This window comes from Talpa europaea (genome assembly GCF_964194135.1).
Source record: "Talpa europaea genome assembly, chromosome: 5".
NCBI lineage: Eukaryota > Metazoa > Chordata > Mammalia > Eulipotyphla > Talpidae > Talpa > Talpa europaea.
The window spans coordinates 15,752,092-15,775,986 of record NC_140071.1 but is presented as its reverse complement, the minus strand read 5'-3'; the positions used below and the strand labels follow the sequence as shown (position 1 = coordinate 15,775,986).

Below are 23,895 nucleotides of genomic sequence, written 5' to 3'. Positions count from 1 at the left end.
TTTTAACCTAGATTTTTTTGAGATGCATACTATTTGTAAACATGTACATGTAAACCTACGTTTACTATAGAATTTAATTAATACTATTTAACTTAGCTCTTTGTAATTATATAACATAATCTTTGTTTGATTCTATCTGTAAGGTACATCTTATTCAGGTTATGAAGCAGCAGTATATTCAGCTGCATCTTCCTACTACCAACAGCAGCAGCAGCAACAGAAGCAGGCTGCTGCAGCAGCTGCCGCCGCCGCCGCAACAGCTGCCTGGACAGGGACCACCTTTACTAAAAAAGCACCATTCCAAAATAAACAACTGAAACCAAAACAGCCTCCCAAGCCACCCCAGATTCACTATTGTGATGTTTGTAAGATCAGCTGTGCTGGACCACAGGTACTTGTTGTATGTTTTACCATGAGTCTTCAGTGGTTACTCTTGATAATTAAGTCTATAATTGATAACCTAACTCTTATGTCTATAAAAAAGGTTTTACATTTTCTCTCCTAGTTGCTTTTAGCTAATGCCTTTTTGCTAACTGGTCTTTTAAAAGGTATTTGTTTTGTGACATGACAATTTCATTAAGATAAAAGCTGTGCAAGTGATTATGAATATAAATGAAAATTTGGCAAATTGAGGATTTTTTCCCAGTAGGAATACCTTGCCCTTTAAAATAAATTTTAAAAGTTCAAAATTCAAATTGGAATTTGAAAGTAAGATTAAATTTATTTCTTTTTAATACCATAACTTGCTTTGTAGGGCTTTTATACAAAATTCAACTTAAGATTTCCTTAGCTCTTTTTAGCGGTCCATTTCGAATATATTAATTAAGCATGAATAAATAAAATTTTACATCCAAAAAAATGATAACTATGGAGATCATTCATTTTTATAAACTTTCGTTAAAGATCAGGGGAATTTTTCAGATGAACTGCTTTTTAGCTCATGTAAAGAGAAGGAAATTTTCTTTCTGGAATGATAAAAATCCTTAAAATAAGTTCTTTTGATAATTTTTAGATTATATTTCTGATGAGTCCAACTTTTGTATAATTTACAGAATGTTAATTATTTCTGTAATCTCCATGAAGAAATAGGGACTTTGAGAATAAGAAAGCTGTAGGCAAGTGTCTTTTTCAAAAATAACAACTAAAGAAGCATGCAAAACCTATCCTTCCACCCCCTTTTTAAAGTTTTGTTTTTATCCCTGCTGGTCTACCTTGAAATAGGTGATTTAGGCATGGAATCTGTTTACAAAATTTTACATACGTTCAACTCACCAACTTTGTTAATACATTCTTGGAGAGTGTCTAGTTTTTATATAAAAATTTAAGTTTGGCAGATAAATGGCTTATTATTTGAAAAGATAAAATTGGTTTTTCAGTTATTTTCTTACATCATTGTTACTTTTGGACAATATTTGATTTCTCCCCTCAGGTGAAGTCCCTGTAGTTCTTCCACTACCACAGCGTCCATGATTCTCACCACACTCCCTTGTGCTCTTGCCTCCCCTGTTTTGACCCCTCTTCTCAGTTCCCCTCTCATATCCTCGTTTTAGGACCCCCCTTTTGACCCCTGTATACCTCAAGTCTATGGTCAGCTTGCAAGTTTTGTCTTTTTCCCAACCCTTTGTTTGGTTTCTGTATATTCCACATCTTGTAAGTGAAACCATCTGAGGATAGTTTTTTAAAACTTTCTAGTACTTTCTTCCAGTTATATCCTGCCCTACTTGTGTACATTTCTTTTTCATTTGCTAGATTAGTTCTAGCTTTTTTATGCTAAATTTTTCAATTACCAGCTTTCCCTGAGTTACTATTGAGGCCATCATAATATATGTGATTAGTTACATAAAATCTTTCTCCCTGTTTAGAATAGGAAATGGTTTCATTGTGATACATGGCTTGTTAAGAAGAGGACAAATTGGGTAATGTTTGTAACAGCCCCAGATTAAACAGAAGGGGAACAGACTGTTAATACTTGAGGGGTGTATACTACTCAATATGATGAATTTTTTTTTTTTTAAGATTTATTTATTCATTCATACAAACACTGGGTACAGTCAGAAGCGCGGGAGGGTGAGAGAATTCACCAGAGCCAGAGCGGGGAGCAGAGCAGGCAGACGGACCGAAGTACACTGCTGAGGGGAGCAGCGGGCGGCAGGAGAGGTCTGCGCACCATGTGGGACCCTCCTCTGGTGTCTGGGGAGCAGCCAGGGATTGAACCTGCGCTGCAGAGGCTGCGGGCAGCTTCGCAACCCAGTGCTCAACCGCTGAGCTACTGGGGAGGCCCTGATGATTCTTTTTTTTTGAGGGTACTATTTTTTTTTATATTTCCCATACAATTGCACCCCCTTATTTTGGCCCCAATCCCTCCTTTCCCCGCCCTCAATATGATTCTTTAGAGGGTTGGTGTCATGGGTGGCAAATGTGGAACTAACATTTATTGATCATGTGATAGTCATGTAAAAGAATTGAACACGGCACTAGGATGATAGGTTACCAGCTACATTTAGAATAAGTGTATGTGAGGCCAGTCATTGATGGAAGAGTGTAGATGTTACAAACAGGCTGAGGGTACATCAACAAATCGAGGCAGTGCCTTATGGGGTTAGTGAACCTTAAGGAAAAATACCACTGAGATTGTGAGATGGACCAGTCGACATCTGTAAATACCATGAGGGATTTGAGGTTAAGAGGGTGGGAGAAGGGGAAAGGACAAGGGGGTAAAAAGAATGATGGGGGAGGTAAGGGGAAGAGGAAAAAATGTGTGCAACTATTAACTCCTTCAATGGAGGATATGAGAGGAGACATTGTCTTAGGGACAGTAGAATCCTTTAAAATAAAAATAAGAGATGGTGAGTTTGAGTCTAGGTGTCTGCATAAGAAAGTGAATCAGTTCAGATTTAAAGGGTTCACGAACCAGTTCTGATTCGACCATTTACTGTGCAGCCTTGAGCAAGTAGGAGACATTAACTTCTTGAGCTTATGTTTCCTCACTTCTATAATAAGGACTTGTCCTAAATAATTGAGGCGCAAACTGCATTGTAGAACCACTTCAGCTCATTGCAGATAATGCGAGAAGAATCAAATGGCTAGGTCTCAGATCTCCCCTTTCTTTAAAAAAACAAAGTAGCTTTCCTTATTTGTCTATAAGATTGATGATGTGATTTTATGCTAATCATATCTTAAACAGTCTTTAAAATAATTTTTAAAATATGAAAGAAGACCAATTTTTTTAAAAAAAAAATTTTTTTTTTAAAGATTTTTATTTATTTATGCAAGCACTAGGTACAGTCAGAAGTGTGGGAGGGTGAGAGAATTCACCAGAGCGGGGAGCAGAACAGGCAGAAGGACCGAAGTACACTGCTGAGGGGAGCAGCAGGCGGCAGGAGAGGTCTGTGCGCCATGTGGGACCCTCCTCCGGTGGCCGGGGAGCAGCCGGGGATCAAACCGGCGCTGCAGAGGCTGCGGGCAGCTTCCCAACCCAGCACTCAACCGCTGCGCCACTGGGGAGGCCCGAAGGAAGACCAGTTTGATACCACTCCAAAAAAAAAACCTAATCCCCCCAGTTATCCTTATTTATTTATTATTTATTCATATTGTGTTTTTGTTGAGGTGTGACACTGGTTTACAAAACTGTATGAGAGGTATAGTTCCACATTTTTTCAGATGTTTATTACCACACCATACCCATTACCAGACTACCCATAATCCTACAGTATAGTCCAGAGTCCCCTTTTACTCCCCATCACCCACCCATCCTTATTAAGCTCTTCTCATTTTAACAGATTGCTTTCTTCAGTCATCTGCATTCAAGACAGTCTTTAATATTACAGTTTCATTAGCTAATATTGTAATATTTACCTATGCAGATAATTTTGACTCATATTTTAAATACTTTTGTTCAGAATGTATGTGGAAGAATGCGTTGAGTTAAAGTCAGTTTTATAAGTAAAAGTACTTGTTGTACAAACTTACTAGCACACAGCAACTTTTTTTTTAAGGTACATTATTTCCTTGCTTAATCCTGTAACCAAATACTTTGTGAAATGATCACTCTCTGTTCTCAATTCAGTTATATGTAAGCAGTAAAAGATGCACATTCTTGAAACTGGACCGCAGTTATCTTATATTGATACTATGGTTTGAAAATGCTTTATAAATAAAATTATTGATAAATGTATTCTTGATAAACATGGTACAGAGAACCACAGATATATCACATGAGTGTAGGGAATTCTACATGCTCTTATTCAGCCACTTAAAATTGGTTAGTGCTCATTTTAAAATGGGTGTAAGATTTGAGAATTACATAATTTCAAATGATGTAGATAGAAAATTAGTGAAGCAAATATGTCCTTTTTGTTTGAAACAGACTTATAAAGAACATTTAGAAGGGCAGAAACATAAAAAAAAAGAAGCTGCATTGAAAGCTTCACAGAATACCAGCAGCAGCAACAGTTCTACTCGTGGAACTCAAAATCAGCTACGTTGTGAGCTCTGTGATGTGTCTTGTACAGGAGCAGATGCATATGCTGCCCACATTCGTGGTGCTAAGCATCAGAAGGTAGGTGTTTTTTTCCCACACACCCTTCTGTCTTACTCTCTTATTTTTTCAATGGGGGTCTAAGGATGGGTGACTTCAAAATTTGAATTTGAGTGCTTGCTTATGTGCTAATATAAATAAAGGGCACATCAAAAAGTTATTGCTTAAAGAAGGAGAGAATGAAGACCTTTAAACTAGATGATTTATTACACCAACTGAAAATTTGGTGTAGGATTATTTTTGTCACCCTTAAGTCTACGTTGGTATGCATGTGGCTAAGTCATTTTCTCTACCTTAGTCTTCTCACCTGATGGCAGAGGAAATATTTAGTCTTACCTGCTTCGTAGAGATTATTTAAAAAGTAATGAATACTCTATATAAAATCATATAACAGAAAAATACAGTTAAGATTTTCATGTTATAATGTCGTTAGGGCAGACTTTCAAAAATCTGTGCTCTTGAGTTTCCTGACAAATAATTTGTTTTTATTTTGTAGGTGGTTAAATTACACACAAAACTTGGTAAACCCATTCCTTCAACAGAACCAAATGTTGTTAGCCAAGCCACTTCTTCAACAGCTGTGTCTGCTTCAAAACCCACTGCCTCTCCTTCAAGCATTGCAGCAAGCAATTGTACTGTGAATACTTCATCAATTGCAACTTCTTCAGTGAAAGGTCTTACAACTACAGGAAGCTCGTCTCTTAATAGCACATCCAACACTAAAGTATCAACAGTGCCTACAAATATGGCTGCCAAGAAAACATCCACACCCAAAATAAACTTTGTTGGCAAGTACTAAAGATATTGTGTTCCTCCTAACTCTTGTTTCTCTTCCACTTCAGGACTAATCTTTTTGTTTCTGCTGTTGTACCCATCTCTCTTCAGGACTTTGTTCAATCATACGTCTTTTTTTCTTGAAAGCTTATTTCTTTAATGATTTCTTTCTTCTCCCTTTTATTCATAAAAGCGTACCTGTGTTTTCCATATTGACTTTGGGGGGAAACAAAACAGACATTTTCCCACATAATTCTTTTTCTACTTCTGTATTTCCTCTCTAGTCCTCAGTTCGCTATAGTGTATTGTGTTTCTACTCTACCCTTTTCTGAAACTACTTTCAAGAATTACCAAACACTTCATTGCCAAATCCAGGACCAGTTTTCAGTTTCATCCTGTTGACTTCTGACACAGTTGACTACTACACCTAAAAGTTTAGGTGGATCTTTATTGTATATCCAGCCACCCCATTTCCAGGGGTCTTAATTAATCTCCCCTTTTCATGTTCATTAAATGATGATGTTTCCTAAGATTCACATTCTCACACTTGCCTCTATTCACTCATTTCAAGAGGCAAACTCAAAATGTCTCCCTCAAGTCTAGTGCCATATTTTATGTATTCCCTGGTTGTCACTTATATCACTGTAGACATGCCTACCATCTAAACCGTCCCCTTAACCCATGGTATCATGAAAGTCTCATAAAATAGCTGACTTTGGGTGGGGGGAAGCAAATATTGTTTAAAAAAGTTTTTAAAATGATAAATGTTAAAATTAAAAGAAATTTTAAAAAATAGCTGACTTTTTACATGGAAAAGTTCAGTGACATTATGGCTTATTTATTGCCCCTTCCAGTAATTTACCTAATCCTTTTGCTTACGTTGCTGCAGTGAATCTACCAAAAAGTCTTTTCTTCATAGCCACTGCCTTATTTTTAGACCTTCAGAGTCTCTTCCTCGTTAACTGTCTTTTATTGCATCTAGTATCAAATCTGGTTGGTTTTCTGCTTAAAACTTTGCAGTTGACATTCCTTGCAACTGAATTGTCATCTTAATATCATGTAAGGCCTTACACAACCTGATGCCTGCCTCATGTCTGTCACCTCTACTTGGGTAGTGATTTTATATTGAATTACTGAGTCTTCCTAAAATTTAGCAGCCTTTTAACTCCAGTGGTGTTGTGTTTCTCTTTCTATTGAGACATTCTCTCTTTTTGCCTCACTAGTTCATTATTCCTTCAAATGTCACATACTTGGGGAAACCATTCTTACTGAATCAGATTAAAGCTAGTGATTTCTTTTTCTTTTATTTCCCACAATAATCTGTCCACCCTTGTTGCACCACTTCATTGCATTGTAATACACTTATTTGTATCTTCACTTAAATTGTTAGCACTTCAACGGCAACCACACGATCTTATTAGATTGCTAGAACTTAGGACGTAAACATGATATAGGCTTACACCATCCTACCTTTTTAGGTACTTCGTGTTATGAGAGCCTGTAGTGGGAAGGGAGAGGATCATTGGATATTAGCAGGTTTAAATGGAAAAAAGTCAGATGTATTTCATGAATCAGATTAAAAATAAACCAAGCAATTTATGTGCCTCTTCAAAATTCTGTTGTATGTCAAAGCAGTTGTTTTACTATTGATAAGAAAGATAGAAACTTGATTTAGATTTTTCATGGTATACATTTACACAAAAAAACATTAAAATGATCAATAATCTTTTTATTCTCTTCTAGGTGGTAATAAGCTGCAATCAACAGGGAATAAAACAGAAGACTTAAAAGGAACCGAATGTGTTAAAAACACTCCTGTTACTTCTGTACAGATTACGGAAGTAAAACCAGACACAGTGTCAGAGCCAGTCACACCTGCATCTCTTGCTGCTTTACAGAGTGATGTGCAACCAGTGGGCCATGATTATGTGGAGGAGGTATTGGTTCAAGAGTACCTTTGCTCTGAGATTGGATTAAGGGGGAAAGTGTGTCATTTTATTGCAGGCATACTTCACATGTAAAATTAAAATTATGTTCAATTTTCTTTTATCAATTATGCTTTACATTTAGGATGAAAGTTTTTTTGTGTGTGAAGAATGCCGTATAAAGTTGCCTCAGTAAAACCAAAGATTTTTTGTGAACTTAACCTCTTTCCATGGTAATACCACCACTGTGGTATAAAGTAATTTTCCATTTATTTGGCAGACATTCATGTTAATGTATCCTTCAACTCTTCTGAATGTAAAAAATTGTGAACAGCAAAAATGTTAACATAGAGCCAGTATTTTTTCTTTCTTTTTTTTTTTTTAAGATTTATTTATACATACAAGAACTGGGGTACAGGCCAGAGGTGTGGGGGATGGGAAAACTCACCAGAGACAGAGTGGGGAGCAGAACAGGTGGATTGAGTGAAAATACACTGCTGAGGGGAGCAGCAGGCAGAGGTCTGCTGCGCCATGTGGGTAGCTGCCTGGCCGGACATCGAACTCATGGCTGCAGTGGCTACGGATAGCTTCATAGGGTGCATCTTAACCCCTTGCACCACCAGGGAGGCCCCAGTATTTTTTCTGAACAACCATTTAGTTATATGAAATTAAGGTTGCTGAATTAACAGATCCTGTTTCTTTGGTTTCTCAAGCTGATTAGAAAACTATTCCTATTTTACAGGTAAAGTACACTCTCTAAAGGGAGGAGTGAGGGAACATCAAGGAAGTTGATAAGTATTTGCCTTTGACAGAAAGACTGCCATACAGTGGAAGAGCACTATTCTTTACTTTCAGTGTATTGTAGTATTTATAGTACTTCCCCCTTATCTGTGGGGGGATACTTCCCAGGACCCTCAGTGGATACCTGAAACTGAACACAGTGCCAAACTCTATATATAGTATCTTTTTTTACTGTACATAAGTACCTATGGTAAAGATTAATTTACAAATTAACACAGTAACAGATTAATGTATACAACAATTATAACAATGTACTATTGTAAAAGTTACACAAATGTATCAAAATAGCTTACTGTATATAATATTTTCAGACCCCCCCCTCCTATTTTAGACCCCCTTTTTTAAGGGTCTTTTTTTATGCATGCAAGATCTGGGGTACAGGCCAAAGGTGTTGAAGGGTGAGAGGATTCGACAGAGGGGGTAACACAACAGGCAGACTGACTGAAATACACTGCTGAGAAGGAGCAGCCGGGGAGTCAGGAGGAGTCTGCTGTGATTAGCTGCCATGTGATTAGCTCCCTGGCTGAGGATCCAGCTCCTGCTGCAGTGGCTGCGGATAGCTTCATAGGTTGTGTCTTAACCCCTTGCACCACCAGGGAGGCCCTCTCAGACCCTTTTTGACCATGTGTAACTGAAAAGTGAAACTAGTGATAAGTAGGATTAGTATATCTAAATTCTCTGAACTTCAGTGTCCACTAAAATTGAGATATTCCCCAACAAAGTTGTAAAGATTAGATGAAGTAAATGCTACATAGAGTAGTGCCTAGCATATAGTAGGTTTTTGGTATATATTTTTTTCCTTTTTACCCCATCAAGAAAAATTACATATTATGTTCTTTATTTACAACGTGGATAACTGGGCTGTGAGGTGTATGAGTAGTTCACAAATAATTTTAATTTTAAAATTACAATTCTTGGTAAGATTTGGTTATCTAAAAAGATGGTACAACCAGAGCCTCTTAATCTCTAGTGAATCTGGTTAATCTTAAATTTCAGAGAATTGTGTTCAGTGCCAGTATTTAAAGTTAACACGGATGGCTTTCTGTTTGTTTTTTTAGATTTATTTATTTATGCATACAAGAACTGGGGTATAGGCTAGAGGTTGGTGGGGGTGAGAGGATTCTCCAGAGATAGAGTGGGGAGCAGAACAGGGCAGACTGATGGAAATACACTGCTGAGGGCAGCAGCAGGCGATTTAGGGGGGTCACCTCCCTGGCTGGGAATCTAACTTGTGCTGTAGTAACTGAGGATTGCACCACCAGGGAGGCCCCAGTTTTAATTTAATATCTGTTATAGACAAGCAGCGTTATACGCTGCTTGTCTTACTTACTAAAGGTTGTGCAGTTAGAAAAAATTGATACTGATTTTCCATAAAGTTACATGTAAAAAAACTTTGAACTTTGTAAAATTTGTATACCAAACTATAATGCCTTTCAGTCATTCTTTTTTTTAACAATACAAAACATGTTTTTTTTTTTTTTTTTTAAAAAAACAGCATGAAACACAACAAAGCAAAAACAGACAATTTTAAATCAGAGACATATTGCAGGGAGGAGGAGGGAGAGAGGAGAACAGGAGACTGTGGTGATGGTGCACGGGTGCCTTGGGGAAAGAAATTATATGGGAACTCAACCTGAGAGGGTGGGGGGAAGCAAATATTGTTTAAAAAAATAAAAATTAAAAAAAAGATTTATTCATGCATGCAAGAACCGGGGTACAGGCCAGATGCGGGGGAGGGTGAGAGGATTCACCAGAGTCAGAGTGGGGAACACAACAGGCAGACTGACTGAAATACACTGCTGAGGGGGGCAGCGAATGAGACAGGAGAGGTCTGCCACACCATGTGGGATTCTCGCCAGGTGGCCGGGATCGAACACACACTGCAGAGGCTGCGGACAGCTTCACAGCTCTGTGCTCCAACCGCCTGTGCCAACGGGGGTGGCCTCTTTCAGTGATTCTTTAGATTACTTTTTTTAAATTGAGGTATCACTGGCTTATATCCTTGTTAGTGTTTAGTTTTTATTTTTTTCTTGATCAGCTAAGCTTGATTACTTCCTAAGCTTTAGGACCAGCTATCTTTGGGACCTTGTCCCTTCTAGAAGACAGGCCGAGGAAGGCAGCTTTTCCAAGATTCTGCCTGAGTGTCCTGGGCAAGAAAGAATGTATAAGGGTATCAGAGTACTCACAGCCTGGGTGGGAAAGCAAATTCTAGTTGTTCATAATTTGCTTTATTAGAGAAATGGTGAGGGATGATGAATGAAATCTTCAACTATAATATTTGCATTTACAATTCTCGTTTTTTCCCCCGTTTATAAGGTACGAAACGATGAAGGAAAAGTAATTCGGTTCCATTGTAAATTATGTGAGTGCAGCTTTAATGATCCCAATGCTAAGGAGATGCATTTAAAAGGGCGAAGACACAGACTTCAATATAAAGTGAGTAAAAATTTACACACACATATCCCCATTTTAAATTACAACTGGAATCATTCAGAATATAACACAAAGCATTCAAAATTAACTCCCATTCTAAGATTAGTTTGTCATGTCTTAGATTCAGATGCTTTTTATTGAATCAATTAGGGTTTTTTTTTTTTTTAAAGATTTATTTATTTATGCATACAAGAGCTAGGGCACAGCCCAGAGGTACGGGGGCTGAGAGGATTCACCAGAGAGAGTGGAGAACAGAACAGGCAGACTAACCAAAATACACTGCTGAGGGGAGCAGTGGGCGAGACAAGAGAGGTCTGCTTCTACTTCGCCATGTGGGTTCCTCCCTGGCGCACTGGGCAGCGAACTCATGATGCAGAGGCTTTGGATCGCTTCATAGTGCAGTGCTTAATCCCTTGCACCACCAGGGAGGCCCTAGTTAGGTTTTCTAGGAACAATAAACCAGTATTTCATCATTTTTAGTGACTTGGGCAAAATAAAATTAAGATTGCTTGGCTCAAGTAATTATGTAAAGATAATTTGTTCACAAAGTATTTGAAAGAAGTGTCATGTCTCTACCTTTGTAGATAAATGAGTTTTGAGATGAGAAGTTCTTTGCAAATATTTCAAGTGTCAAGTTAAATCTAAGTATTGTTATTAAAAATTTTTAATTAGATTGGACTAATGCACTAGATTCATGCTTTCTGAACACAAAAGTTATAAAAATTTATTTTTAAGTAAGATTCAGTTATGCTTGCAGGAATTGGGGTCTAGGCAGAAGTTTTGGGGTGGGGGGTGAGAGGATTCACCAAAGACAGCGGGGAGCAGAACAGGCAGATTAACTGAAATATACTGCTGAGGGGAGCAGCGGGCGATACAGGAGAAATCTCCTGCACCATGTGGCTTAGCTCCCTGACCAGGGATCGAACTGCAGTGGCTAGTGATCGCTAGATAGCGCTGACTTTAACACCTGAACCCCCAGGGAGGTCCAGTAATAAAAAGTTTGAATTTGTTAAAAAATAATATTTTTGTATGAAAAGAAACTTCCTGCAGACATTTAGGACCAATTTTTTTATAATCAGATAAAGGAAAATTAAATATCCCTCAGTTTCCCTAAGGATTTCTTCTGTTGCACAACACTTACCCACTTTTTACATACTAAATGTATAATTTTAAAGTTGGACTAATAAGAATTTTGGGAAGGGGAAGAATTTTTAGTTTTAATATTCCAAATCCTTCCTCAGATTCACCTTATTTGCTGACTTTGCTCTAACAGAAAATTTGCAACTATAAACCTCACAATGAAATAATAATGTGGGGTTGATTTTAAAATAAATGTTTAAAGTATATACATTAATCAGTCTAAAAACTTTAAATACAATATGCAAGTGTATATGTCCTTAGAGTTCTGTATGTGCTGGGCTTGCAAAAGAATTGAACTTGCCTTTGGCTAGAGACTTGCCTTTGGCTAGAGAAGAAAAGGAAAAAAAAACACAAAAAGGTCCAAACTCTTGGTTTTCTGAGTGTAAAATGAATAGTACTAGAAGATTGCCACTATTTTCAGCCATGCTTAGATAGTGATTCTTTGTGTAGATTATTCATCAGTGTTGTTCCACCTGACAGGAGGAAAGGCCAGACTTACAGAATGTTCATTTATAACAGAGCTACATTGATGCTTCAGGCAACTTCCTGAGTTAGTGTTCTATCACAGAAAGCCTTATCAGTTCACTAATTCTAGTTTAGCTGTCAAGATAATGTGATTGTGTTTAATTTTGTAAGGTATGCAACAGAAATTTCCTTCCTGGGTGTCAGTTTTTCACTGTTTTGATTATGGGCCAAAAAATTTAAAAAAACATGTAGATTGTTGGAGGGTCTGCTAGTTTTTGTAATGTTTGGTCCATATTAACAGAAAAAGGTGAACCCAGATTTGCAAGTAGAGGTAAAGCCCAGTATTCGAGCAAGAAAAATTCAAGAAGAGAAAATGAGGAAGCAAATGCAGAAAGAGGAGTATTGGCGAAGACGGGAAGAAGAGGAACGCTGGAGAATGGAAATGAGGTAATACTTTTCATTCTTAGCATAATGAAAAGTTCAGCCTTTGTACAAAAACTTGGTTATTGTGAGTATGTGACTCCCTTTCACAGCAACCCAAATTTAGTTGATATACTTTTTGTCATTTTTTAGGGAAGATGCTAGGTCTTCCTGAATGCATTAAATTGCATAAGATGCATTCAAATTATTGGCTGTTAACAGTATTTGTGTATTTTGTGGTAGATGGTGTCTTATATATGTTTAATATGCAAAGAAACAGGTAAATACCACAAATGGCTCCATTTAAAACAAGCAAAATAAAATACTATATTTCATAATAAAAGTCCCCAAATATAAGATTAAAACACTAATATTATTTTTTTATTTTAAAGAACATCTATAGAAACAAGACTAGGGAAGAAGAAATAACATATCTTCCAGAGCTATATTAATGTTTAGTTTTATTGTAACACTGACTAATCTTTAAATGGTGCACTGCAGTGGATTTTAATATATTCACAGCATAATACAACCATCACCACAATTCTGGAACATTTTCACCACCCTGAAAGAATCCATTAGCATTAACTCTTATTTTCTTCCTCCTCCCTCCTCTATCCCTAGGTAACCTGTAACATACTTTTTATCTCTAGAGATTTGCTTCTTGTGGAGATTTCATATAGTATGTGGTCTTTTGTATCTGGTTATTCACCTGGCATAATGTTTTCAAGACTCATGAATGTTGTAGCATGTGTAAATTCTTTGTTCCTTTTGGACCTCCCTGGTAGCCTAGGGGTTAAGTCTCAGTGCTACCACCTGAAAGGCCTACCTCCATGGCCTGAGTTTGATCCCCCAGCCATGGAGCTAGAACGTACGGCACAAGAACCCCTCTCCTGTTTCTCTTGCTGTTCCTCTTCGCAGTGTATTTCAGTAGGTCCCCCTGGTCTGCAACCCCGTTCTCCTGCCTACACACCCCTCCTCCACCCGGCACCTCTGGCCTGCATCCCAGTTCTTCTAAGCAAGGATAAATACATGAAATCTTTTTTTAAAAATTCTTTGTTCCTTTTTGTGACTTAGTAATAGTCCATTATATGCATGTAATGCCTTTTGTTTATCCATTCATCAACTAACAGACATTTGTATTGCTTCTACTTAGGATATCATGCATACTTCTGTGTTTGTGTACAAGTTTTTGAATTATAATTTCAAAAATACGAACAGAAGCATAATGTACACATACTTTATACTCCACTTTTTATATTTACATATCAATGTTTTAATAGAGTAGGGGTTATTTTTTTTCCATTATAGTGTAATATTCTCTTATTGCAGATAAAAAAATTTTCTATCCAATCTCATTCTTAGATACTTAAGTTGCTTCCAACCTTTTCCTGTTGTAACAAATACATTGATTATCTTCAAGATAATGTTATTGCATAAATCATGATTAGTTGCTAATAGTAAAACCCCAGCAATGGAAATAAGTATTGAAGTTTCCAAAGAACTTTTTTTTTTTAAAGATTGATTTATGCATACAAGAGCTGGTGTACAGGCCAGAGGTGTGGGGGCTTAGAGGATTCACCAGAGACAGAGTGGGGAACAGAACAGGCAGATTGACCAAAGTACACTGCTGAGGGGAGCGGCGGGCGAGTCAGGAGAGATCTGGTGAGCCATGTGGGTTTCTCTGGCCTGCCAGGTATCGAACTTGTGCTGCAGAGGCTGCAGATAGCTTATAGATTGCGTCTTGACCCCTTGCGCCACCAGGGAGGCCCCTCCAAAGAACTTTTGCTTGTGTGGATTATAGTTTTCAAGATTTACTATAGAAATTAAGACTGAGGTGTTTAAGTATTTATGAATTTTTTAAGTTATTAATGTTTAAGTATAATGTTGATTATTTTTGTTACAGTTAGTATAACTTATATTAATGTTTTATTGAGATACAGAATTACTCACTAAATAATTTTTTTCTCCTCTAAAAAGGAGAAAGAATGACATTCTGTATTAGCAAATATTAATGCCTGGCTAAGGAGAAGGTAGCATACTCATTATCTGCTTCTTTGTTCAGTATGTTGTGAAAGCACACATTGCCACTGCACTCCACTGTACACTAATAAAAGAATTAGTAGGAGAGAAAATAATAATGTCTTAGTATGACTATGAAAATAATTTACACATCATGAATCCCTTGAAGGCATCTCTGGGGCTCCTAGATCACACTTAAAGAGAGAACTGCTATTGTAAATTACTAAAATCTCTGTTAATGAGAGTGAAATGTGAGAGCCTTTAAAAATATATATTTTATTTGTTTGTTTGTTTATTTATTTATTTATGCATACAACAACTGGGGTCCAAGCCAGAGGTATGAGGGGTGAGAGAATTCACCAGAGACAGAGCGGGGAACAGAACAGGCAGATCTTCTGAAATACACTGCTGAGGGGAGCAGCAGGCAAGACAGGAGAGGTCTGCTGTGCCATGTGGCTTAGCTCCCTGGCTGGGGATCAAATTCAGGCTACAGTTGCTGGTTGTAGTTTGATAGCACTGAAATTTTAACCTCTATGCCATCAAGATGGCCCAAGAAAGCCATTTTTGTTTCAGTTTGAATTCTTTGATTTGATGGCAGATTGAATTTTTATTTCGTGTTTGACCACTTAAATTTCTAACATAATAAATGGCATATTCATTTTTTTTTATTTACCTCTTGTTGATTCTTAGACACTCCTTATTTTAGCAATTAACCCATTAACATAATAATTTTAGGTAGTTTTTTCTGTCTTTAAGTAACAGTGTTTTTTGATAATTATTTAAATCTTATCGGTCTCATTTTTGAAGTTTCTACCTCTGTAATATATAGACAATGCTTGTCTATATCTAGATTATATAATTATTTCCTCTTTCACTGATACTCGATTTATTCAAAGCACTTCTGTGTGTCAGGGATTGTATTAGGCACTAAGTATGAATTGGTAAGCAATGAATAAAGGTCTCTGCCTTCACTTAACAATTTAAGTTTAGTAGTAAGAGTTAGCTATTAGAAACTGTCATAAACATAGATTCAGGCTGTTTTTATTTATCTCATAAGGCCTAAATAACAGGAAAGAAGTGTGTTCTCATTTGGACAACCTAGTAAAAATTTTCTCATTCCCAGCCTGAGGAAATAGATAATTTCTGCATTAATTTCTGCAGTGCTACTTGAGAAACGTACTTTTTTCTTAGGTTTTGTAATAAACAAATGTATCTTATAAACCCTTTTGCCGCTAAAATTTACTTTAGAGATGTGATTTCTCTTGGGAGTTAATGGTATTCTAGTTTGAAACTGTAATTCAGGATAGAACTGAAAGAATGACATAGTGAAAAATATTGAACAAAATGTTGACCTTTAAAGCTGAGGCTACGTACTGGCTCTCCATAGTCCCCATGGTCCAAGGTCAGCCGCAGGTGTTACATTTTTAGTGTAAATGGCATTTTAAAAATAAAAATAAAATTTATTTACAAAAAAATATAAAATCGGAACCAACATTCAAAGACCATGAGGTTTCACAAACATTCTGATGACCTCAGCAACACATTCTGTATTCCCTTGTAGTAATTAACAAGAACTGACACGGTGCTGTTGTCTCTAGAACTTGTACTTTCTGCTTCAACATAGCACTCATCAGTTTGAGACTGAACTGAATGGGAGTTGACAATCATTGCCTTGCACTGTTGTTTTTCCTTTTAGTAGAGAAATGTCTTTGCCTCTTCCTATCATAAATGGGGAAATAAAAGCAGTCTTAAAAGGTTGTACTGATGAACGTGCTAGAGAACACATTTTATTGAAGTTGTGTGGAAAATTCCTAATTGTATGTTTTGGATCTTCCCCTTAGATCATTGGTCTGGCCACTGTTACTATGCATTTCAGTTTACAATTTCTCTTGAAAGAGGGAGAGTTTGGGGGCCTCGCTGGTGGTACAAGGGGTTAAGTCGCAGCATTCTGAAGCTATCCGCAGCCACTGCAGCACAAGTTTGATCCTGGCCAGGGAGCTACCCACATAGTGCACCAGACCTCTCCTGTCTCGCCTGCTGCTCCCCTCAGCAGTGTATTTCAGTGGATCCACCTGTTCTGCTCCTCACTCTGTCTCTGGTGAATCCTCTCATACACACCCACCTCTGGCCTGTACCCCAGTTCTTGTATGCATAAATAAAAAATCTTTTTTTTAAAAAAAAATGTTTGGAAGAAATCCTGAGTTTCTTTTTAAAGATTTATTTATTTATACATATAAGAGCTAGGGTCTAGGCCAGAGGTGTGGGGGGGTGAGAAGATTCACCAGAGACAGAATGGAGAACAGAACAGATGAATTGACTGAAATACACTGCTGAGGGGAGCAGCGGGCGCAGCAGAAGAGGTCTCTCGTGCCATGTGGGACCCTTGCCGGCAGCCGGGGATCGAACCTGCGCTGCAGAGGCTGTGGGCAGCTTAGCAGTCCAGCACTGAACCACTGTGCCACCAGGGGGAGGCCCTGATTTAATTGCTTTTATGTCATTGATACACAGCTCTTGGTCGTATTTTCTCATAGATTTTTTTTTTTTTTTAAGATGTATTTATTTATACAAGAACAGGATACAGGCCAGGTGTGTGGGAGGGTGAGAGGATTCACCAGAGACAGAGCGGGGAGCAGAACAGGCAGCTGACTGAAATACACTGCTGAGGGGAGCAGCAGGCAAGACAGGAGAGGTCTGCTGTGCCATGTGGGTGTATCTGCAGCTGGCTGGGATCAAACCCGCACTGCAGAGGCTGCGGACAGCTTCACAGCGCTGCGCTCAACCTGCTGGCGCCACTCGGGAGGCCCTTCCTCATAGGTTTATAATAGTCTCTGTGTTTCAGACGATATGAAGAGGACATGTACTGGAGAAGAATGGAGGAAGAACAGCATCATTGGGATGATCGCCGCCGAATGCCTGATGGAGGTTATCCTCATGGTCCCCCAGGCCCATTAGGGCTTCTGGGAGTCCGACCAGGCATGCCTCCTCAGCCACAGGGGCCTGCAGTGAGTATCTGTTTTGTTTATATAGGGGGTAAAAGTATACCACCGGTTAAGAAATAGAAGATAACTGCTTGAAGTGCTAACTTTACACTTTTTTTTTTTTTTAAGATGTATTTATTTATGCAAGAGCTGGGGTGTTAGGCCAAAGGTGCTGGGGGGCAGTGAGAGGATTCACCAGAGACAGAGTGGAGAGCAGAACAGGTGGATCCACTGAAATACACTGCTGAGGGGAGCTGCGGGCGAGACAGAAGAGGTCTGCTGCACCATGTGGGTCACCTCCAAGGAAGGCCAGGGAATCCAACTCGTGCTGAGAGGCTGCCGATAGCTTCTCAGTGCTGTGCTTATTATTAACCCCTTGCACCACCAGGGAGGCCCCCAAAACAAAAAATACTTAGAATCACTGTTTGTTTGTTTGTTTGTTTGTTTGTTTGTTTAAGATTTATTTATTTAATTTTTTGTTTATGCAAGCACTGGGTACAGTCAGAAGCGCGGGAGGGTGAGAGAATTCACCAGAGTCAGAGCAGGGAGCAGAGCAGGCAGAAGGACCGAAGTACACTGCTGAGGGGAGCAGCGGGCAGCAGGAGAGGTCTGCGCACCATGTGGGACCCTCCTCCGGTGGCCAGGGAGCAGCCAGGGATTGAACCGGCGCTGCGAAGGCTGCGGGCAGCTTCGCAACCTAGTGCTCAACCGCTGCACCACTGGGGAGGCCCTAGAATCACTGGTCTTTAAAGTAAAAAGTGTTTTTATAACTGTTGATGATGTGTATTACAGGTTTACTTGTTTTGAGGGTAAGCATGTATATGTTACATATGCTTGACCCATACACCCATATTCTTTATTGTGCACTCATTTTAGAAGCACAGGCTTTAGAAGGTCAAAATTTGAAGTAGGAAAAATTGTTAAATTACTGGTAATGCAAAGAATAATTCCACAGGAACGTCAGTTGCCTTCAAAATTAGTCGTTTCTGCCTATTTAAACTTTTTCGTGGTTTTTATTTTTGTTTTTACTGTAATGGAGTAAAGGAGAATGTTTTAAATGAATGCTATGCACATTTTACTTTCTCATTGGAAAGATATGATAGAAATACACAGTTAAAAAATGATAGCTTTTGTTCAAGCAGCATTTTTTCTTAAATAACTTTTTTCTTTCTAGCCTTTACGTCGCCCTGACTCATCTGACGACCGTTATGTAATGACAAAACATGCTACCATTTACCCAACTGAAGAAGAGCTACAGGCAGTTCAGAAAATTGTTTCTATCACTGAACGTGCTTTAAAACTTGTTTCAGACAGTTTGTCTGAGCATGAGAAGAGTAAGAACAAAGAGGGAGATGATAAGAAAGAGGGAGGTAAAGACAGGTGTGTTTTCAAAGTTTTTACTTTGTGCATGCTTGGTTTTCCTTATGTTGCCTTCTTACACTTGAATAGAAGTTACAAAGCTTCAAAACTCTAGTTTGAGTCTACATGACTTCTTACGGTTGTGTTAGATTTTTAATGTATTCAACAGGTTTTTGCCAAAACGAGAAATGCACAGTTTACCAACACATAATACGCTCCAACTTTAAAATTTCACCCATTTTATTTACATTTATATAAAACTATTCTGAGTCTGATTTAAAGGCAGCCTTTGTAGTTTTCCAATTTCATTCCGCAGCTATTCAGTTTTCATTTGTTTCATCTGTCCTACATTCACGCTTTTCTCTTAATGCACTCACCATATGACATGAATAAACCAGTCTTTAGCAACATTTTTCATATCAGGTTTTGCATTATGATCTGGAACTTTTCATTTTCCCTTACCATTGGAAATATTTTTGTATTAAACATGATTCTTACTATTTTAATTTGTAAAATGAGACACAGAAGCATTAATGTTCTTTGCTTTGTGGTTGTCACTGTGAGAACAAGGACTTTTTTTTTCAATTTCTGTTTTTTATTTTTAAATAATTTTTTACTTATATCTTTTAAATCATTGTGTATTCCCAATAAAATTCCCACCACCAGTTCACCTGTAAACTATCACCATAGTCCCTTGTGCTCTTCTCTCCAGTTTTGACCCCTTTTCCTCCCCCTCCCTCACAGATTGTCTCTTATTTATGGTTGCCTGCTAGTTATATTATTGCTGTTGTTTTCCTTACCCCCTCATTTGGCTCCCCTATATTCCTCCTATAAGTGAAACCAATCAGTATTTTTTCTTTTTCCTTCTGGTTTATTTCACTGAGCATGATCCCTTCAAGCTCCATCCATGTTGCTGCTAAAGGCATGAGTTTATCTTTTTTGATTGCTGAGTAATATTTCATTGTCTATATATACTACGTCTTCTTGATCCAGTCATCTGTTTTTGGGCATTTGGGTTGTTTCCATGTCTTACCTATTGTGAATAATGCTGCAGAAAACATCGGGATGCGGGTATCTTTTTGAATTAATATTTTTGTGTCCTTTGGGTAGATTCCTAGGAGTGGAATTGCAGGGTCATGTGGTAGTTTGAGGAACCTCCACACAGCTCTCCATAGTGGTTGAACCAGTTTGTCCTCCCACCAGCAGCGCAGTCAACATTTGTTGTTGCCTACTTTTTTAATGTTTCATTCTCACTGGTGTAAGGTGGTATCACATTGTGGTTTTGATTTGCATTTCCCTGATTATAAGGGACATTGAACATTTTTTCACATACCTGTTGGCCGTTTGCATTTCCTCTTTGGAGAAGTGTCTTTAGCTCTTCTGCCCTTTTTTTTTTTTTTTAAGATTTATTTATTTATTTGTTTATTTTATTTATTTATACAAGCACTGGGTACAGTCAGAAGCGCGGGAGGGTGAGAGAATTCACCAGAGCCAGAGCAGGGAGCAGAGCAGGCAGAAGGACCGAAGTACACTGCTGAGGGGGCGGCAGGAGAGGTCTGCGCGCCATGTGGGACCCTCCTCCGGTGGCCAGGGAGCAGCCGGGGATCGAACCGGAGCTGCAGAGGCTGCAGGCAGCTTTGCAACCCAGCGCTCAACTGCTGCGCTACTGGGGAGGCCCTCTTCTGCCCATTTTTTGACTGGATTGTTTACTTTGAGAACAGGAACCTATTCATTCATAAATAAATATTTTTAAAAGTTGTCCATATTTCTTATCTAAATGAAAAGGATAGTTCTAAAAATATTGATACAAGTTGATGAAAATTTTAGTGGTACAAAAGTTATTTTACCATTTTGTAGTTAGAGGTTATCATGGTTTTGGTTGAGAATGTTGTAATTTGATTTCACTGCAGAGCTTTAAAAGGAGTACTGCGAGTGGGAGTATTGGCAAAAGGATTACTTCTCCGAGGAGATAGAAATGTCAACCTTGTTCTGCTGTGCTCAGAGAAACCTTCAAAGACATTATTAAGCCGAATTGCAGAAAACCTACCCAAACAGCTTGCTGTAAGTATTATGGAAATGTTCATTTTTACCACTTGTCAGATTGGAAGGTTTTTGGCAGGACTAACTGTGCTTCAGCTTAAACCTTAAGTCAGCCTTTAACATTTTGGCTTGACCTTCCATGTTGAGTATTTTTGTTTGTGCAAATTGGTAGAACTACTTTCTACTGTGTCTTGTTAGGTTTTAGAAGTGCATATACTTTGGCATGAAGCCATCTTGCCAATTTATTTAAAAGAATAAAATTACAGCACATGTCCTTTCCCTGTTCTTTATTCTGAAATTTGAATCCTAAGAAAGAAGGTAGTTGTTCAGGACAGAGTGTTTTGTTGGTTTTTGTATTTTTAACACAGCTGGTGTATAGCAAGCTTAAATTTTAATTCATCAGCCTCTTGCCTATTTAGTTTAATGTATGTTTTTAACGAAATGTAATTAAATGAGTCTTTCTGATATGAATTTCTCCGAACTTACTGTAATTTTAGTTTTCTACATCTTGTGATGTTAGGAAATATTCTCCTATCTCTATCCAGCAAATCATGGCAATGGACAGTTAATAGACTATTGCCTTTTGGTTCTACAGAAATTTTTTTTTTAATTTGAGTTTTTAAATATTTTATACATTAGCTTGTCAGAATCTCAGACTGGGTTTTAAAATGAAAATCCCTTGACAAATTTAATGTATGAAACTTATATCAAAACCTTTCAATTTAACTAGGCATTCTAAATCCCAGAATTGACATTTTACTGATGACATATGTTGTGCAGTATAAGTCAGAATAAATAGTGCTTGACTATAGCAGATAATAAAAGGCCTAGTGAATCTCACTGTTGAGCTCAAGCACTGACAACTGTGGCACTACTTTTATTTGCTTTACCATTGTTCTAGAGTCAAGTTTTATTGTGGATGAATCTTTTTATTTATTGGGGGCCAGTAACTGGCATTGTGTCTATTTACCCTTCTTGAGGCTGCTGAGGCAATAAAGGACTAGAAGAAAAGGTTTGGAGATCTTTGAAGAATTATGTAATCTACAGGAAACATCTTGATGCTAGTTATGATGCTTAGTAAACTACAAGGCAGGAAATACTAATCCTAACAAAATTATTAGTAGCTACACAATTAAGCTTAAAGCAGAATACGCTTTCCAAATCAGTTTGTTCTCATAGTCCAAGTAGATAAACAACATGAATGGCGTTCACCACCATCCATTATACAGTCCTTTCTATGTATTTGCACTGTGTTAAGTACTTTATATAGTTAATTAAGCCACTCTTCCAACATTACTGTAGGTTAAGTACAACTATTATCTTTGCTTTAGAGAAACAAGCATAAGAAAAGTTAATTAATTAGCTCATCTTTGTATCATTAGTAAAGTAGGAGAGCTAGGATTTCAGTAGATACTGTACTGGTACCAACACTATGTAATTTCTAGAGTCTTCATTGGTTTATATAAACTGGAGCTTTATTACATGTCTACCAAGTCACAGTGAAGCCTGGTTTTTCATGTTGACTAGGATTTCTGTATCCTGATGAAATTTAGATCTGTTGATTTCACAGTGTACAGTAGGAATAGTTGAATTGTGATGCCTGTTAGCTTCAGGTATCTTTTAATCTCATTTAAGTTCTGCAATTGCAGGAGTATTTAACTACCCAGATACTATTTTGGAAAGTACGGTAATATGTCAGTGTTTCTTTGTCTAAAAGTTTATTATCTGAGAGGGACATACACATATAATTCATGATACAAATAATGGTAAATATTATTTCAGTCAAAGTTGTGAAAGGAGGGGCCTCCTTGGTGGTGCAAGGGGTTAAGCAGCGCACTGTGAAGCAGTCCACAGCCTCTGCAGCACAAGTTCAATCCCCGCCTGGCCAGAGAGAAACCCACATGGCAAGGCAGACCTCTACTGTCTCCCCTGCTGCTCCCCTCAGCAGTGTATTTCAGTTTGCCTGTTCTGTTCCCCGCTCTCTGTCTCTGGTGAATCGTCTCACACACCCCCCCCCCAACCCCCCGCATCTCTGGCCTGTACCCCAGCTCCTATATGCATAAATAAATAAATCTTAAAAAAGGTGTGAAAGGAAAGAGGAATAAAAGAATAATGATATTTGCATATATTGCAAGATTTCTTGGAATAGTACATGATCTAATACTTATAAAATGCTTAAAATAGTGAGAAGGTGAAAACTGCTTTGTATGTTTACTGTTTTCTTATACTCTCCATTACATAGGTTATAAGTCCTGAGAAGTATGATATAAAATGTGCTGTGTCTGAAGCGGCAATAATTTTGAATTCATGTGTGGAACCCAAAATGCAAGTCACTATCACCCTGACATCTCCAATTATTCGAGAAGAGAACATGAGGGAAGGAGGTTGGAAAGCCCTTAAACATTCTACTTTTCTATTAACCTTTTTTTTTTTTCATTTACCTACTCTTAAGATGGCATTAAGCCCTAGAAGGCAACATGCTGGCATTTCATATGAATTTAATAGGTTTTGACTTACATGGCAACCAATTTTTTCCCAGAAAATATTGCTCTTTTTAATAGTGTACTTTCATATAAAACATTAATGGTATTATTAATTTTCTTCATTTTTTTTTCTTTTCTTGCTAACCTCAGATTTCTGGAAAAAAAAAGTTCAAAATTATTTTTATCGGTATAGTTGAAAAAAATTTTTTTTAATGTTTCTGGTAAGGAGCTACAAATTTAACTTCTATTAAGATGTTTTTTCTCTTGCCTTCTCTTTGCAAAAAAGACAAGAGAGGTTCCAGGAATAAAATTGGTTAAAAACTCCTAACACATATATTTTAAGAAGCTTTGTTATATATGTAATCATGGATTTGGCTTGTCCTGAGGTAAATATTTCTAGTTTTCTGAGGTTACTCTTTGGTTTGGAGCACTTTTACAAATGCGGAAGATCCAAATGCATGTAGATGGGGCATTTGACCCCAATATTATAATAGAGATACTGAAAAGTAAATGGTGTA

General features: G+C 37.8%; 1 protein-coding gene across 2 annotated transcripts in view; it reads left to right on the top strand.

The window, feature by feature from the left end:
• ZFR (zinc finger RNA binding protein) overlaps nt 1-23,895 on the top strand; it is a gene marked incomplete at both ends in the record, with an annotated part of 81,523 nt that overhangs the window by 34,575 nt on the left and 23,053 nt on the right. The window contains 10 exons of one of the 2 annotated variants that reach the window (XM_084233157.1): nt 144-391; nt 4,367-4,558; nt 5,034-5,325; nt 7,055-7,248; nt 10,354-10,473; nt 12,377-12,522; nt 17,357-17,519; nt 18,670-18,875; nt 20,765-20,915; nt 23,137-23,278. In XM_084233157.1, coding sequence (XP_084089283.1) covers nt 144-391; nt 4,367-4,558; nt 5,034-5,325; nt 7,055-7,248; nt 10,354-10,473; nt 12,377-12,522; nt 17,357-17,519; nt 18,670-18,875; nt 20,765-20,915; nt 23,137-23,278 — 1,854 coding nt within the window. The remainder of the gene's footprint in view (nt 1-143; nt 392-4,366; nt 4,559-5,033; nt 5,326-7,054; nt 7,249-10,353; nt 10,474-12,376; nt 12,523-17,356; nt 17,520-18,669; nt 18,876-20,764; nt 20,916-23,136; nt 23,279-23,895) is intronic. The other variant, XM_084233158.1, reaches the window with a different exon arrangement.